The sequence below is a fragment of the Theropithecus gelada genome, chromosome 10, assembly GCF_003255815.1.
Source record: "Theropithecus gelada isolate Dixy chromosome 10, Tgel_1.0, whole genome shotgun sequence".
Lineage (NCBI taxonomy): Eukaryota > Metazoa > Chordata > Mammalia > Primates > Cercopithecidae > Theropithecus > Theropithecus gelada.
Window position 1 is genome coordinate 78,086,941 of NC_037678.1, and position 18,428 is coordinate 78,105,368.

The 18,428-nt window shown below is 42.9% G+C and overlaps 1 protein-coding gene across 1 annotated transcript; it reads left to right on the top strand.

Annotated features, from left to right (window-relative positions):
* The first annotated feature begins 5,542 nt into the window (after positions 1–5,542).
* BMP2 (bone morphogenetic protein 2) lies at positions 5,543–18,117 on the top strand. Its single transcript, XM_025399624.1, has 3 exons — positions 5,543–6,737; positions 7,955–8,307; positions 16,075–18,117. Exons 2-3 carry the CDS (start codon positions 7,962–7,964, stop codon positions 16,917–16,919), a joined length of 1,191 nt encoding a protein of 396 aa, XP_025255409.1. The 5' UTR covers positions 5,543–6,737; positions 7,955–7,961; the 3' UTR covers positions 16,920–18,117.
* Positions 18,118–18,428: the final 311 nt, after the last annotated feature.

The window sequence follows — 18,428 nt, forward strand, 5'->3', positions numbered from 1 at the left end:
ATAAAACGGGCATCAAGCCACAAAGTGTATGGTCATTTATTGCACAGCAATAGGTAACTAATATACTTGCTCTTCTGGTCAAATTAGGCCAATGAGAGTTGTCCACAGATGTTCAGAGAGTAAAAGAAAAGAAAGGTTGACATATTTATTTGCCCTGCCAGTTCCCCGGCTTCTGTCAATGGCTTGCCTTCAGCTGTGGCTTTCTCCGGGCTCTAGCAACTGGCCCTTCTGTGTTCCTGGTTTGGCTACCCAATGTAGGGCCACGATACTTCATGATCCCTTGCCACTTTCTCTCAATTCTGCCCATGGTTTTGTATAATGTTCCTTTGTTCAGCTCTTGTCAACTGCCCCTTTAGAATATGCCATCATTTCCCTACTGGGGCTCGGTCTAAAGAATAGTCTTAAAAATTTCTAGTATAGCCTTATCCCTATCCAACCCCACCTCCAAACTTGAACCACCTCTTTGTATTCCTCAAAACAACATCCTACATTTTTTTCACATGACGTCTTGACTTTGAGTTGTTACCACTGTATAGAATTGAGAGATCATAAGCATCGTGGGGGGAAAAGCCCAAAACTCCCAAAACATGAGTCTAGTGTAAGCTATGCCATTTGCTAGCCATGTGACTTTGGAAAAATGGCCATTCTAAGCATAGTTTCTTCACCTGTAAAATAAGGGTAGTGACATTCACTAAGCAAGGTTTTTGTTCCACATTTCGGAAGTGAGTTGCTCTTCATTAAACCTGTTGAGAAACTTGCTTCTCAACTCTCTTAAAGTTCTTATCTCATATGCCATGTATTTTATATTTATTTACTTGTAAACATGTTGCATTTCTTCCATTGAATTCTAAATAAATTATGTGCAGAGATTATGTATCTTTGTATTAACTGGAACCTAATAACATAGTGCCATGGACTTTGTAGCTGCTCAATAAATATTTGTAGACTGGGTATGTAAAAGGAAATACTATAGTTGACTCTTCACAGTCTAATTAACAGAAAGTCAAAACATTTTAATATCATTGACATGGTATGCAAATGTATTGGTATACGATAATTAAATAGTATGTAGTGGATATTTAAAACAATTGTACTTGGCCAATTTGGCCTGGCTTTGGCTTTGCATATAAATTACCCCACTCCATTCATCCTTCCTATTATGTCTAATCAAATGCAAAATAGGTAAACATTTGAATGACTAAATGCTGCTCTTTTGCTGTGACTCCCAGTTCCCATGAAAAAAACTTCATGGAAGTAAAGCAATCAGAACTGGTGTTGGGTGTTGCACTAGTAACAAAGTGGTACTCATGCTAAAAAGCCAACAGGCTTCTCATGGGAGTCTTATTTTGAAGACTATAATTATTTTCCAGGAGCATATGTTCATTCAACCCATATTTTTGAAATCTACCAAGGGCAAAAGAAAATCACATAAGACAAACTCATCTTTCAAGACCCAGAACCAATGGCCTTAATTTGTATGTATATAGTGATACAAATTTGCAACTTTTTGTTGTCTTTACACATATCTTCTCATTTATTCTTCACAACCTCCATGAGAAGTCAACTGTTAGTCTCTACAGAGTATTCACGAGGGAGCTGAGGCTATGAGAATTTGTTACTGCCTTAGATCAGAGGTCCCCAACCCCCGGGCCATGGATGGTACTGGTCCATGGCCTGTTAGAAACCCCCAGGGTCAGGCGAGGGAGCATTACTGCCTGAGCCCCGCCTCCTGTCAGATCAGCAGTGGCATTAGATTCTCATAGGAGCTCAAACCCTATTGTGAACCACGCATGTGAGGGATCTAGGTTGCATGCTCTTTATGAGAATCTAATGCCTGATGATCTGACGTGGAACAGTTTCATCCTGAAACCATCCCCCTCAACCTGGTCTGTAGAAAAATTTTCCTTCACAAAACTGGTCCCTGGTGCCAAAATTGTTGGGGACCTCTGCTTTAGACTGACTGACCCAAGTGGTGACCTTTCTGATGAAATAGCCACTGTTTGGCAATCTAATAAAAGCTGGGTGAAGAGAAGGAGAAGGAGAAGGAGGAGAAAGAGAAAGAGAAGAAAGTCATCCAAAGTCCTATCTCTTAAAACTAGGCCATATTGCAAACAGAAGGCCAAAGAAAACATTTGAAGATACATAGAGTGAGTAGCAATCAGAAACTCTCTAAGTTCACACATGTTATCCATTTGACCTTCATCATGTCAGTCTGAAGCAAGCAAACATATATTTATTTACCCCAATTAACAGAAGAGATGACCATTTTAAAGTCAGTCATCCATGACAGAAGCAGGAATTGGAACCAAGGTCACCAAACTACATCTTGGACTGTGATCAACACAGCTTCCAGACATAAGGTGTACATCTTAAACTGTGTGACAGTCTACTCAATGCACAAAATTCATTCTTCTTAATTTTTAAGAAGATGTAGTTGGTAGAAAGCAATGATCCAGATTTGGCCAACTTGGCCTAGTTTCTGATATAAATCACTTCACTTCTCCCATCCTTTCTACCACGTCTAATCAAACACCAAAAAGGAAAACATTTGATTTGCCTTGGCTCCAAGTTCCTGTAAAAAAAACTTCATCCAGGTAAAGTAAGTAGGGCTGGTTATAGGTGTCACACTTGTAACAAAGCGATACGTATGCTAAAAAGCAAAGAGGGTTTCTCAGGGCAGTTGCCACAGGTTTCCATGGAATGACAATTATAAGGTAGACGGATCATGTAATGCCTGCTGTGAACTTTACAATATGTGAGGATCACTATTTTAAGGTTAATGTGGATAATGTTTGGCCTAGAAAGAACAATGCTGAATGCTAATAGCTACAGAATGCAATAAAATGGAATATCATGTGAGCTGAAGTGCTAAAGTAAAAGTTGCTGAAGTATGACTGTAAGCACTTAATTTCATCCACACACAATCAAATGCAAATTCCCACTATCTCTTGAGAAACTGGCAAGAAATGACTGAAATGGAATAGCAACAACCTCATTTATGTGGAATCATTATCTGGTCATCTTTGCTTTGTTACATAACTTGTCTGTACCCTCTGATGCACTTGGATTTGCAACTTCTACTAGTCCTTTCTTAAACAACTCCCCACTCCCACCTCTGCCGCTTCCACATTTGCTGGCAGATGCACCAAATCTGATAAATTCAGCAAGAATGAATTTCACCCTCTGAACTGAAAAACTTTGAATGAACCTTTGAAGAAGGTAGAATTGACAATGGTTAGTAGCAAGTGATATTTTCAAGGCAAACAGACACTCTCCCAAAGTATTAAATAACCCAGCATTCTGAATCACAGGTGGAAGGTAGCCATTAGTGAAGAGAGGAAAAAAAAAATACTTCGTCTCTATTTAGATTTGTCATTTCTGACTATTGCTCTTCCCTGGAAAATGGGTAGGTACAGTCATCCTGTACTTCGATCCCTAATCAGTGTTTGGAGACTATTTATTTATTCATGGACTTCTTTCTTTCCAGCGTTCAAACTCATTTCCACCACAAGAGGGCAGCCATCTCTTAAAAAAAAAAAAAAAAAAAAAAAAAAAAAAGGCCAAAATTTATGTAAGTTGTGCTTGGGACAAGCATTCAGTAAGTAGTTCCTCAGAAATCACACACCCTACATAAAAGCGATTTTGTAATGGGCAACACTAACATGAAACAGTGTTCAGAAGTGCCCATTCTCCCTCAGATTCTAAACTGACAAGGTTTCCACTTACCAAGTTATGAAGTTCTAAAGCTGCAAGACATCCTTGATGTCATCCCAGGAGATTTATTTTTTATTTTTTCTTCGGGTGCATCCAATAGTTACCAACTTTTCCTCATCTTTAAAGGCTACTTAAATCTCACTGAAGTTTTGTTTTGTTTTTGCAATCTAAGTAATGACAGAAACGACTGTTAACTTCTTAATTAAACTTGATAGGAAAGGAAATAGTTTCAGAAGCCTGTGTCTATGAGTAGAATACGTTTCATTGCCTAGTTGTTTGCGGTCCAGTGACTCTGAGTGACAATCAACTTCTATAGCACTTTTTTTTTTTTTTGGTCAGGAAATAAAGTAGCATGTTCCTGAATAATTCCCCCCACCCCGTTTTATTTTCCTGGTAGTCAGGCTTCCTCCAAAATACCTTATTTGACCTTCATACCTTTAGAAACAGCAAGTGCCTGATTCGCCTCTGTGGGTTGCTAATCCGATTTACGTGAGCGGAACCTGGTATTATTTTAGCTCCCCCACCGAAAAAATAATACACATGGATAATAGTTTTATTACCAGCTCCCGCTTCTGACTTTTTTCTCTCTGGTTTGCAGGCCCGATAGCTCTGGGAAAGCAGACCGTGGCCTTTTCCAAAAATGTTCTGCCCTTGATTTCGGGAATCATTTGGGCAAGCCTGAGGTGCTGTGCATGGGGGCTCCTGGAATCCTGGGAAGGCCAGAAAGCCTTGGCCCCAGACTCATCGTGCAGCAGCTCTGAGGAATGTTTCGGCTGAGGAGTGACTTGAGCGAATATTCAGCTGAGTGACTTGGCCACGTGTCACAGCCCTACTTCTGGGGGGCCTGATGGAAGAGGGTGGAGTAGAAGGTTCCAAGGTCCCAAACTGAAATTGTCCTGTATGCTTGGTTCACACAGTGCGTTATTTTACCTTCCTCTGAGCTGTTAATCGCCTGCCTCTGAGCTGGGTGAGATAAACATCACAAGGCACAAAGTGGTTGTACCATGAAAAGAAATCAAATCCCTCCCATCCATCCCTCAGGCTGCCACACACACAGTCTACGTTACACACATGTCACGTAAAGCAGGATGACATCCATGTCACATACATAGACATATATTTACCGAAATGTTTACCTTCGGTTGCATATGTTCTCATATATGAATATATAGAAATAGATGTACATATTTTTGTATATTGGATATATTTATGTAACTAACATGCATATGGATATGAAAATAAATGCATACACATATTTATGTAAAAGGAAATTTGCACACATGTATTTACATATGGAAATACATACATCTCTTTGTATTAATGTTTAAAAACACTCAATTTCCAGCCTCCTGTTTTCTTTTAATTTTCCTTCTATTCCGGGGAAACAGAAGCGTGAATCCGACGTCTATGCTATGCCAAAATGCGCTGTAATTGAGGTGTTTGTTTTGTTTTGTTTTTTGAAATTGTATATTATCGAAAAACTTCAAACTGAAAGTTGAATAACGGGCCCAGAGGGGAAATAGAGGCCAGACCCTGACCCTGCATTTGTCCTGGATTTCGCCTCCGGAGTCCCCGCGAGGGTCCGGCGCGCCAGCTGATCTCTCCTTTGAGGACAGGGAGTGGAGGCGCGAGCGCCCCCCTTGGCGGCCGCGCGCCCCCGCCCTCCGCCCCACCCCGCCGCGGCTGCCCGGGCGCGCCGTCCACACCCCTGCGCTCAGCTCCCGCCCGCTCGGGGATCCCCGGCGAGCCGTGCCGCGAAGGGGGAGGTGTTCGGCCGCGGCCGGGAGGGAGCCGGCAGGCGGCGTCCCCTTTAAAAGCCGCGAGCGCCGCGCCACGGCGCCGCCGCCGCCGTCGCCGCCGGAGTCCTCGCCCCGCCGCGCTGCGCCCGGCTCGCGCTGCGCTAGTCGCTCCGCTTCCCACACCCTGCCGGGGACTGGCAGCCTCCGCCGCACATCTGCCGCCACAGCCTCCGCCGGCGACCCGAACGTTCTCGGGGCCAGCGCCGCGCGGATCACCGGGGACCGCGAGGCACCCGCGCGCCGCAGACCCCGCGCGGGCTGGAGCACCCGGCAGAGCGCGCCACAGCGCCGTGGCCTCTGCTGCCCGGGCTGCGCCAGAGTCGCGGACGGGCGCGCAGAGCGCCGGGGACTCCGGAGCCGATCCCTAGCGCCGCGATGCGGGGCACCTACTGCAGGAGATCGGGGGCCTGGGAAGCGCCGGCCGAGGTGTGATCGGACCCCAGGCTAGTCACAAAGGGCATTTGGCCCCAGGGCTAGGAGAGAGAGGAGAGAGCACAACCACCCGCCTCGGCGGCCCGGGACTTGGCTCGACTCGCCGGAGAATGCGCCCGAGGACGACGGGGCGCCAGAGCCGCGGTGCTTTCAACTGGCGAGCGCGAATGGGGGTGCACTGGAGTAAGGCAGAGTGATGCGGGGGGGCAACTCGCCTGGCACCGAAATCGCCGCCGTGCCCTTCCCCGGACCCGGCGTCGCCCAGGATGGCTGCCCCGAGCCATGGGCCGCGGCGGAGCTAGCGCGGAGCGCCCGACCCTCGCTCCCCGAGTCCTGGAACCGGCCCCGCGCGGGGCCACGCGTCCCTCGGGCGCTGGTTCCTAAGGAGGACGACAGCACCAGCTTCTCCTTTCTCCCTTCCTTTCCCTGCCCCGCACTCCTCCCCCTGCTCGCTGTTGTTGTGTGTCAGCACTTGGCTGGGGACTTCTTGAACTTGCAGGGAGAATAACTTGAGCTCCCCACTTTGCGCCGGTGCCTTTGCCCCAGCGGAGCCTGCCTCGCCACCTCCGAGCCCCACCGCCCCTCCACTCCTCGGCCTTGCCCGAGACTGAGACGCTGTTCCCAGCGTGAAAAGAGACTGCGCGGCCGGCACCCGGGAGAAGGAGGAGGCAAAGAAAAGGAACGGACATTCGGTCCTTGCGCCAGGTCCTTTGACCAGAGTTTTTCCATGTGGACGCTCTTTCAATGGACGTGTCTCCGCGTGCTTCTTAGACGGACTGCGGTCTCCTAAAGGTAGAGGACGCGGGCCAGGGGCCGGGGTAGGTGGTGGGTGGGAGGGGGATTTGGGCAGCCACTGCGGCAGAGCCATTCCTTACGTCCAGGCCAGAAGTAAACAGACCCCTTTCCAGTCCACGTGCAACGGAGCCCTGCGGGGTGCCCCCTTCCAGCTGTCCCCGGCGACCATCAGCCTCACCCTCCCGGCCCGCACTCTTCCACCCCTCTTTCTTACCCTCTCCCCGGAATACTTTTGGAGCTGTTAACACTTAGATGAGGTGTTTTGTTTATTTATTTATTTTTAATTTTAATTTTTTTTTTTTTGAGTCAAAGAAATCCCTTTGAGAGGGTAGCCCCTGGGTTTCACCCGTTAGCTGAGAACCTGTCCACCCTGCCATGGCGATCTCCCTTCTTCAAGTATTTCTGGGAGACTTGGTTTCTTTACTCAGAGCCCTATCCCATTTAGAAAAGTACTAGGAGTTGGGGCTCTCCCCTCTTGTTTCCAGAAATGCGAGGGGTCAGTACTGAAGAATCACTTGGTGCTGTGTTTTTAACAGCTGACACGTGCATTAATAGATATTCACCATTTATGTAATCCCAGGAAGATACATGAGTATCTTGACTGTACTACGGGGATGCGGGATGGAGTTGCCTCTCCAGACACCCCTGAGTGTAGGGGCGTGGGACACAAGTTGTAAGTGGCTTCAGAAGTTGTGGCCTTGAGCTTACAGGGTCTGGAAGTTATAGGGGTGTGTGTGTGTGTCAGGAAGTTCTATACAGTGCCTCTAAGGAAGTCACATGCACCATTTGTGTGTGTTTATATGCCAGAGAGCGCTCAGCGCTCTGCATTTGGGTTTGTATAGGGGACGCAGGGTGTCAGACCAAGCGGTGGTTCTCCCAGGTTCCCGGCATTGGCAGTCAGCGCTGTGTTACACACAAAAAAGTGACCGTCATTGGCGCTGGTTTGGTTGGGAGGGGAGGGCAAACCCCAAATCTTATGTTAGACAAGTTAAGAGTTGGATGGGAGCGATAAATCACCTGGTTCTGGAACTTGGGGCCCTTCATTATCCCAAACATTTGAGCTTCGGTCGGTCTTACCTAGACTCGCGAGTGTGCCAAGCCAGGAGGGCACCCTGGAGGAGGCACGCTAGCCAAATGGGAGCCCGGGCCGCGGGGGCGCGAGGGGGGAGGACTGGGCGGGGAGCTCGGGTGACTCACGTCGGTCCTGTCCGCAGGTCGACCATGGTGGCCGGGACCCGCTGTCTTCTAGCGTTGCTGCTTCCCCAGGTCCTCCTGGGCGGCGCGGCTGGCCTCGTTCCGGAGCTGGGCCGCAGGAAGTTCGCGGCGTCGTCGTCGGGCCGCCCCTCATCCCAGCCCTCTGACGACGTCCTGAGCGAGTTCGAGTTGCGGCTGCTCAGCATGTTCGGCCTGAAACAGAGACCCACCCCCAGCAGGGACGCCGTGGTGCCCCCCTACATGCTAGACCTGTATCGCAGGCACTCGGGTCAGCCGGGCTCACCCGCCCCAGACCACCGGTTGGAGAGGGCAGCCAGCCGAGCCAACACTGTGCGCAGCTTCCACCATGAAGGTGAGGCATGGAGCAGGGCGTGGGGGCGGGGAGTCACCCTGCAAAGCCCTCCACCTTGGGCAGACTGCAGCCATCCCTATAGAGGCAGCTTAGCCAGGGCGCCAGCGGACGTTTCCACTCTTGCTTCTGTACTATGGTTTCTGAATCTGATTTTAACTCACTGCTTGTGTGGTGGTGGAGCCAGGGATTCCCCTTTAGTAACTCCGCACCCTCTTCCTGGCTTGCAGCCAGAAGAGCTACTCCTCCCGGAAGAATTGGAGAGAAATCAAGTGATGGGGAAGATGAGGGCAAAAGGCATGCCCCTAGTCAGCTAAACGTGCAAGAATTCCACAGAGGGAAAAAGAGGAAAAGGGAGGCAGATTAAGATTTCTTTAAGTCTGTTTGGAAGCTTTTGCTCTATAAATCTGCTGCTTAAGCCAGGGTTTCAGGGTAGACAGAGCCAAGGGCAGAGTTTTCAGAGATAGTATTGAAAAATCAAAGCCCAGGGCCCCAAAGTCTTTCTAATTTATGGTTGATCTGGGCCTGGTGTGGAAGATTTTGAATCCCAATCTAATCCCCGTGGGAGATCAATTCTACAATCAATCTTATTGTTTCCACAATGACTTTCTTGTCCTGTGCTTAAATCCGAGATAGGCTCTGAGTAGAGACAAGGCAAGCCTTCAGATAAAAACGTTTGTAGCAGCTGCCTGTTTTTTTTCATGTGCACTGAAATGTGGATTTTTTTTTTTTCTTTTATGATACTACATGTGGTTTTTCTAAGGTGGGATATTTCTGCTTGTTTCGTCAGAAGGGCATTTAGTGGACTGGAAATGTTTTACAGCAGCTGTTGAGATCTGCTGTACCTAAGTTCTTAGAGCAATTAGTCAAAAATATGTTCCACTTCAGTTCTTTTTCTACATTTTTAAATGCCTCTTTGGCTTAATACATTTAAAATAGAGCATGGGTTTCTTCAAATCCTAGAAAAGAGTACAAAATTGGATATCACAGAGCAACCACTTGAAGGATATTTGATGGGGTTGGGAGTGAAGTTCTCTTTCTTGCCTTTCCCTGCTTAGGTGGTAAATTTCAAGTGGGAAATTTACACTGATAATAGACTAATCAGCAATGGCACAGCCAGATGTTTTCTCCCAGTGTGAAGGATGACTTATACTTGTGAGAATATCTGTTGGTAATGGGAATAAGTCCCAAAGGCAGGTCACATAGCAGAAGATACTTTATCATTGAGGCAGCTATACATTATGACAGGGACACTGCATTGATCATCAGTTCATGTACAAGCACATTTCTAAGTGAGGTGCTCTCTGCTAGCAGAAATCAGATTTGAAAGGCAGTAAGATCTCACTCCACTCTTTCAGAATTCATTCAATGAAAGCAGAAGTACCCTGTTGTCATATGTAAAATTTGTGTGTATGTGTACATTCTGCCATCTTAACCCTGAAATGATTATAGATCCAGCTAATCATTCCCAGTTAATGCTGATTAGAATACTTTTTGTTTTGTATAGAAATGTAGTAAGAATAGCTGTTTTAGAAACCTCTTCTGGAAATTTAGCATAGAAGCTCTTAACTTTATTTTTAAGGCCAAGCAGAGGCTGTGTCTCTGTTACAACTTAAAAGGAAGATCATTTAGTTAACACCTAAAATATTCCATTGTGTGAGGATTTTATCAATGATGTCTGCATAGTCTCATCATTCATCTAGAAGTGGTTTGATCAAAACTAAACAGGCTACACATTATTAAACTGTGTTATTTTAACTTAAAAAGCATGCTTAAGTTTATAAAGTCAGAATTTATATCTTTGTGAGTGTAAATGTTACCTGAGAAACAGTACAGAACTTACCAACTTGATTAAAATCAACTTATAATAACTTCAGTTCTTAATGCACTTAGATAACGGAGAAAAGCTATGTAATTTTGCCCCAAATTTCAACGAATCCATTTCTTGTCTCGTTATGACTAATATATCATCCTTAGTCTGGATGGATATAGCACTTTTTTCAAGACTAATCATTGTTGTATAAATCCAGGATTTGCTTTTTATAAACATCCTTGTGCCATGCATGCTACTAAAAAAATTTTTGGTAAACCATGTGATGAAGGTTGCTGGCTCAAGAACGGAATTTAGTTTCTACAGCATTAATGAGCATTTATTTGATAAAAGACCATAAAGACCCAATCATAAGAATTACCTGTTGGGTTTTCTTTGTGGATGTGATCGGATGGTTTGGTGGAATTACTGGACATCATGATGGCATTCTTTCAACCAATATGAGTATAATGCAACCATATCACAGAGGATCTGAGACAGAATTATCAGTTGTATTTTTCCTGTTGAATTTTGTCTAGTCCTTTCTCCAATGGCTTTTATTTGGGAGGATATAAGCTTGCTAAAATGTTATTGTTTTCAAGGTCATTAAAAAGTGCTTCAGCTACATAGGCCTTTCGAAACTGCCATTGAACATAGAAAAGTCACTTCTGCAAGTGGAAAGAGTGTTGTGGGCATTGCTGTAGTTGGAAACACGTTGACACTGGTTGACTTCTCTGGCCCTCCAAAAAGTCTTTATGTTTTTTTTGTCACATGGGAATATAGAAAGACCAGGTGCTTGTTCTCCTCACTCTGAAGGACACAGTCTTCTTTTTACATGAAATAAATGGATTATTTGCCTCTATGACTGAAGCTTTCAAATAAAGATTAACCCTCTTTCCACAAATACAATTGTTATGAAAATATCCGTATAATAGAAAAGTTCAAGAAACAACTATTGCTCTTCATTAGAGATTTTGTGGAACAAATTCCCAGTGCAAACAACACATTTGGACACAGATCCACCAAAGTCAATGCTTCCCTGGTATGGTTCCCTAGTGGTCCCAGGTATTTCATTGTCATTACAGAGGCCGCATTAAGTAGGAAAGTTACTCTATTTGGAAATGGTTGTTGAGATTGAGGCTTTGGTGTCCAATGATACTTCCTTGGCACTGACATTTTCCATTCCACCTCTTTTTTAGTGGTTCCCCTAAATTTCTCTTGATCCCTTTGCAGTGAACTATTTTGTCTTCTTAGACTTGCTCTTTGTGTATTTTCACAGAGATAATGAGAGAATACTTCATCTTTCCAAAGGTGTTGCTGTTAAGGGTGGGCAGAGGCCAAATCAGGGTTGTTGATGACAACCATGCTCTCTATTCCTTTAGTTGCCATTTCCTTTGTTGTATTTTTTTTAAATGGAATATTTTTAACCTTTTGTATTTGATATTTTTTTTCCTTGATCAGTTCTCTGTTATTTTATTATCTGGAAAATCTTGTCTGTTATACTCGGCCTCTTTCATTCTGTGTTACGGCAGTGACTTCCAGCCTTACTGATTTGCCAGAATATCCCCAGGTTTTGTTGTCGTTGTCGCTGTCTTACTGGAGGTTTTTTAGCCCAAAGTGTGTTTTAAAATCCTCAAAGCATAATGGTAACTTACTTTTTTGCTAAAACTTACCATACTTTATTTAGAACGAAAGGGCAGCCACAAAATAGCAGCAGCTCCCTATAAAAGAGACATGTTCCAGTGGACCCCATCACTTTTCTGCTCATTGCTGTCTGTTCTGTCCATCATACCTAAGTTGTATATTTCTGTTCATTTAGTTGGGACAGTACTCATCCAATGTTATCATTGTACTAAATATAAATGTGCCCCTAATGGTTTTGACTTTTGCTTCAGTTTTTGAGTCCTCGTGTATGTTAGGTAGTGCCGTCTATTTGTGCTGGCTAGTGCCGCTAGAAATTTGGGAACTGGCTGGGCATGGTGGCTAATACCTGTAATCCCAGCACTTTGGGAGGCCGAGGTGGGCAGATCACTTGAGGTCAGGAGTTCCAGACCAGCCTGGCCAACATGGCGAAACCCCATCTCTACTAAAATATAAAAAAGTAGCCAGGTATGATGGCACACGCCTGTAATCTGAACTAATTGGGAGGCTACGGTGGGAGGACTGCTTGAACCTGGGAGGTGGAGGTTGCAGTGAGCTGAGATTGTGCCACTGCACTTCAGCCTGGGCAACAGAGCGAGACTGTCTCACAAACAAAACAAAACAAAAATTGAGAAACCTGAGAACTGCAGTAGATTCAATGACATATATCTACTCTTAATTTGCTAGCTCTGTGACCTTAGGGAAGTTACACAACCTCTCTGAACTCCAACTGTTTCATTTACAAAATGGAGACAATGAGTGTTTTTCTCAAATTGGTTTGTTGTGAAATAATTCATATAAATCGGATAGTGGCAGAATACACTCATAAAAAGGATTCAGCTATCATTATCATTATGACTTCTTTCGTTAATGTTATAGCCTTCCCTTCTCTAGGGAAAAGGAGGCCAGAGTGGACCTAGGCTGGCTGAGAGAATTCAGCTGTCTTTTGAATTATTTTAAGGTAGATCAATGATTGACGTAGCATAGATTATTGAATTAGGACTTCACTTTTGGAGGAAGGGTCAAATATCATTGTTGTCTTATTTTTCTTCACTTTCTCACATTTTTGCAGCCATAGTTCCATCCATTTGGTTAAGAACTTAGGAGCTCAGAAACTTGGGTCAAACATAGTTCGTCATCCTCAAATCCCTTAAAAACTTCAGCTTATTCAGGAAGGGATATTTACAGAAAACTAGCAATTGTATCAGTCTCCAAAAAAGCATATATTACTTGAGGATCCCTGTATTTTTGGCATCCTCAGGGTTGCTGTGATAATTTAGAGAAGGTTCGTTTATTTAATTGACTTTAAAATAGGTTTTAATTTTTGTACCCCTTAAGAAAAGATTCGTACTCTGCCCTGGCAGATTAAAGAAAATGATGATATATTCCCTAACCTTGGCTGGTTACTTTCCTGGGTTTGAGGGTTTCTGTGAACTTCTAACTTACCTCTGTGACCTGTCTCCACAATCAGGGGTGTTGCAATGGATGCTTTTGTATTGAGGATGGGATCTTTCAAGAAACAGATTCACTGAGGTGCAGTGGGAAGGTCAGAGAAAGATCTTCGTATCACCTATTATTATTTGGTAGTGTATTTTTTTCTCCTTTCTTAAGGCCACTAAGCGATTCTCCTTTGCTAAGGCTACAAACTTCCACCGAGACCTTGAACCTCAGAAAATTGCTGTTGTCTGTGTTTCTGGTCAAATAGTGGCAATTTTATATGATTCAGTCTCGTCATTTAATTTTTTTGGAGGTTATTATTCTATCTCATACCTTTTTTTATACCCATCTTCTTAACTTCATTTACCTGTCCCTCATACTTGCCTTGTAGCTTGTCCCTTCACTGTCATCATCTGGCCATGTGGGTGTGTACGTGTGTGTGAGAGAGAGAATGTGTGAGAATGTATGTTTCTTTATGGATTGGGATTTAGGGTTTTTCTTGCAATTGTGATTTCTCTGGGCACTTTTGTTAATATAACTAGTCAGTGAATGCTCTAGATAATTTTCCTTGCTTCCCCCTCTTTGAAAGAAAAGAGGTTCTTCTTATGTGTATTCTTATCAGATAAGCCAGCAGCTCAGGTGGGCTGGCTGTGGTGTCACTGGGATCTGAGGTTGCTGACTTTTACCTTCTTGGCTGAAAAATTACCTTCAGCAGAAATATCTGAATTACAAGGAGAAGGAGAAAGAAAGAGGCTAAACACAGTCCTTGGTACTTGTTCGGAGCCACTGAGAGGAGTCCAGGTTCAAAGGGTCGGAAGGTTATTTTAATGATTGTGGCTGGCCTAAAGTACCATTAGCTTCCAGTGGAGTTTAGAATGTGGATGGATCCTCAAAGGTATTCCCCAGAGGTTTGGATTAATAGGCACAAGGGACCCCTAAAGGACTCTATTGGCCTGATAGTCCCCATATCCACATAGAAGAGCTTTAGAAGAACCTTCTGTTCTGAGACCCTGGCTGGGCCCACCGAGAGCTGGTCCATTCAACTCTTACTCATTTGCCACCACTAATGGTTCTTCTATTCATTTTTATATTATTTAACAAAAAGGCCCTTTAAAAAGGCACTCCTCTGTCAATCTACACTTGAATAAGGAAAACATCCTACAAAACCTTGACACTTCAAGTGTGGTCTGGCAGTTCCCAGAATCCCCTCCTCAGGAGCTGCTAGAAATGCTGAATCTCAGGCATCTCCCCGGACCTACTGAATCAGAACCTGCATCTAAAGCTTTACGGTGTACAACTGTTTGATGTGAAGGCTGAAGTTTGAAAAGCACTGCATTAAAGCGTTACTCCATAGTTTGGTATACACTGCCCCGATTGAACTTGGTGTGTCCACTTAGCTTGCATAATGATGGTTGCTTTGATGATGAAGGCTTATATAGGTAGATCCTTTGAGTGAGTGATCTGACATGATTCTCCTTTGCTAAGGCATCTAGATTCAGTGCACAACTTATAGCTGTTTGTCTTTAGGGGAAATACAACTGCAAAATTAATAAAAAAAAAAACAGAGTCTCTTAGGATAACATGGAACTATGGCAAAATAGATTTTGTTAGCACTTGGGTAGGAATTCTGAATGAAGCGGGCAAATTCTGTTGGCAGTGAAATGATAGGATGTGGTAAAGTTAGAATAAAATAAACTTAAATATCTCAAACTCTCATGGTATATACTATCAGTTTAATAATAATGTTGTACCTTTGATGATTTGCAGACTACAAGCATTTAAGATACTGTATTATATATTACTTGCTCGGAGAACAATACTTCTTAAAAATTGAGATTCAGAAATTTTAAATCAGACAAAGCTTTTGTGCATGGCCCACTTAAATGGCTATTTTGAAATAATGATAGTGGGTATAGAAGGATTATTCTGTAATAGGATGAGACTGTTCCTCTTGGTATGTAAATCATAATCATATTTTCATAAATTTTTATCATTTTTTTGGTTTTGTGTCCATCCTGCAGCCTGTTACTGGGTAGGTACATGGTTTTTAACATGGTTTATCTTTCAAAACTACAAAGGCATTACAAACAGAAGACAGGTCATTTATTTTTCTTCCAAAAGCGTCTAAAGTGAGATTTTGATATTTGAGGTCATAAAGAGGTGAGAGAACTGACAACAGTTGGGGAAGCTATTTCTCTTGAAATTGTTTGGCCTTAATTGCTACAGTGTCCTAGTACCACCCGTACGTTTCCAAAGAAGTAGATCCCTGTAAATGCCTTTGTCTCTGGACTTTTGAGTAAAATAGTAGGGTGTGCTTTGCAAAATGTCATCGTTGATGTTGAGTTTCAGAGTCTTTAATTAGGAAGCTGAAATCTGTATATCGAGATTTGTAAATCATCTAAATTGCAGAGTAATGTTTTAGAATACTGCTTAAGGGATTGACATTAAAGCCTTTTTTAAAAAAGAAATGCAATAATTTCCTCAAATCCTCACTCATTAGACCTCTACTAACTATAGTGCTGACTTTTTTTTTTTTTTTTTTACCCTAAAGTCTGGAATTCCAAAGAAATGCTTCACCATTTCCCCCATTATTATAGCCACCTGGAAGCAGTATTCATGTATTAGATCAAAAACACAACAAAGAATTATGAAAGGTTGTTTCCTGGTATGCAATGCATGATGACATGAACTTACAGAACAGAGAGAAAGGAGGCTCCGTTTTTATTTAAAGAGGAAATTTTTATGTTCTGTGACCGACTTTTACGTGGGTTAAATCAAATCCCACAAGGAGGTTTAAAAATTTTCGTAGATAATCAAATGTCATTACTTGGTTTACTGAAAGACTTTTGTTTTTTCTTCCCTGTTTTTCTCTATCAAATCAGAATCTTTGGAAGAACTGCCAGAAATGAGTGGGAAAACAACCCGAAGATTCTTCTTTAATTTAAGTTCTATCCCCACGGAGGAGTTTGTCACCTCAGCAGAGCTTCAGGTTTTTCGAGAACAGATGCAAGATGCTTTAGGAGACAATAGCAGTTTCCATCACCGAATTAATATTTATGAAATCATAAAACCTGCAACAGCCAACTCGAAATTCCCCGTGACCAGACTTTTGGACACCAGGTTGGTGAATCAGAATGCAAGCAGGTGGGAAAGTTTTGACGTCACCCCCGCTGTGATGCGGTGGACTGCACAGGGACATGCCAACCATGGATTCGTGGTGGAAGTGACCCACTTGGAGGAGAAACAAGGTGTCTCCAAGAGACATGTTAGGATAAGCAGGTCTTTGCACCAAGATGAACACAGCTGGTCACAGATAAGGCCGCTGCTAGTAACTTTTGGCCATGATGGGAAAGGGCATCCTCTCCACAAAAGAGAAAAACGTCAAGCAAAACACAAACAGCGGAAACGCCTTAAGTCCAGCTGTAAGAGACACCCTTTGTACGTGGACTTCAGTGACGTGGGGTGGAATGACTGGATCGTGGCTCCCCCGGGGTATCACGCCTTTTACTGCCACGGAGAATGCCCTTTTCCTCTGGCTGATCATCTGAACTCCACTAATCATGCCATTGTTCAGACGTTGGTCAACTCTGTTAACTCTAAGATTCCTAAGGCGTGCTGTGTCCCAACAGAACTCAGTGCTATCTCGATGCTGTACCTTGACGAAAATGAAAAGGTTGTATTAAAGAACTATCAGGACATGGTTGTGGAGGGTTGTGGGTGTCGCTAGTACAGCAAAATTAAATACATAAATATATATATATATATATTTTAGAAAAAAGAAAAAAACAAAAAATCCCCACCCCAGTTGACACTTTAATATTTCCCAATGAAGACTTTATTTATGGAATGGAATGGAAAAAAAAAAAAAAACAGCTATTTTGAAAATATATTTATATCTACGAAAAGAAGTTGGGAAAACAAATATTTTAATCAGAGAATTATTCCTTAAAGATTTAAAATGTATTTAGTTGTACATTTTATATGGGTTCAACCCCAGCACATGAAGTATAATGGTCAGATTTATTTTGTATTTATTTACTATTATAACCACTTTTTAGGAAAAAAAAAATAGCTAATTTGTATTTATATGTAATCAAAAGAAGTATCGGGTTTGTACATAATTTTCCAAAAATTGTAGTTGTTTTCAGTTGTGTGTATTTAAGATGAAGAGTCTACATGGAAGGTTACTCTGGCAAAGTGCTTAGCACATTTGCTTTTTTTGCAGCGCTACTGTTAAGTTCACAAGTTCAAGTCCAGAAAAAAAAAAAAAAAAGTGGATAATCCACTCTGCTGACTTTCAAGATTATTATATTATTCAATTCTCAGGAATGTTGCAGAGTGGTTGTCCAGTCCATGAGAATTTACATCCTTATTAGGTGGAATATTTGGATAAGAACCAGACATTGCTGTTCTATTATAGAAACTCTCCTCCTGCCCCTTAATTTGCGGAAAGAATAAAGCAGGATCAATAGAAATAATTAGGAAAATGATGAACCTGCAGGAAAGTGAATAATGGTTTGTTGTTCTTCTTTCCTAAATTAGTGATCCCTTCAAAGGGGCTGAACTGGCCAAAGTATTCAATAAAACATAAGATTTCTTCATGATTGATATTGTGGTCATGTATATTTAAAACTGATATCTCGTGGCCCTCATCAAGAGTTGGAAATTTATTTGTATTTTACCTTTACCTCATCTCAGAGCTCTTTATTCTCCAAAGAACCCACTTTTCTAACTTTTCGCCCAACACGCAGCAAAATTATGCACATCGTGTTTTCTCCTCACCCCCTGTTCGCTGACCTATCAACTTGCTTTACTTTCCAAGGTTGTGTGTTTGAACACATTTCTCCAAATGTTAAACCTATTTCAGATAATAAATATCAAAGCTCTGGCATTTCATTCTATAAAGTCCAACCTGTAAGAGAAAATGGTGCATTTGTATAGTGCTCACAATGATGACCTTGTGTTTGCATTTTTGTTTCTGAAGTTAATATTTTAGAGGGGGTGGGGGAAAGGTAATGAATGGCTGGAAAATTGCAGGCAAGTTATTTGATAAGTCATATTTGCACCAAAGGTGTTACCAGTGATTTAGTATTTTTCAAATGAACTTCTTTCGGGCAGAAAGATGTAAGGGAAAACTAAAGCCTACAAAACAAGCAAAACCTGGATAACCCGAGATGAAGTTTCAGAGATAATAGCCCATGCAACAGAGGCAACAGTGCCAAAAAATTAGAAAGGG

Coding starts and splice junctions, on each gene's coding strand:
- BMP2 (XM_025399624.1), top strand. CDS start 7,962: ATGGTGGCCGGGACCCGCTGTCTTCTAGCGTTGCTGCTTCCCCAGGTC. Junction 8,308..16,074: donor GCGCAGCTTCCACCATGAAG/GTGAGGCATGGA, acceptor CTATCAAATCAG/AATCTTTGGAAGAACTGCCA.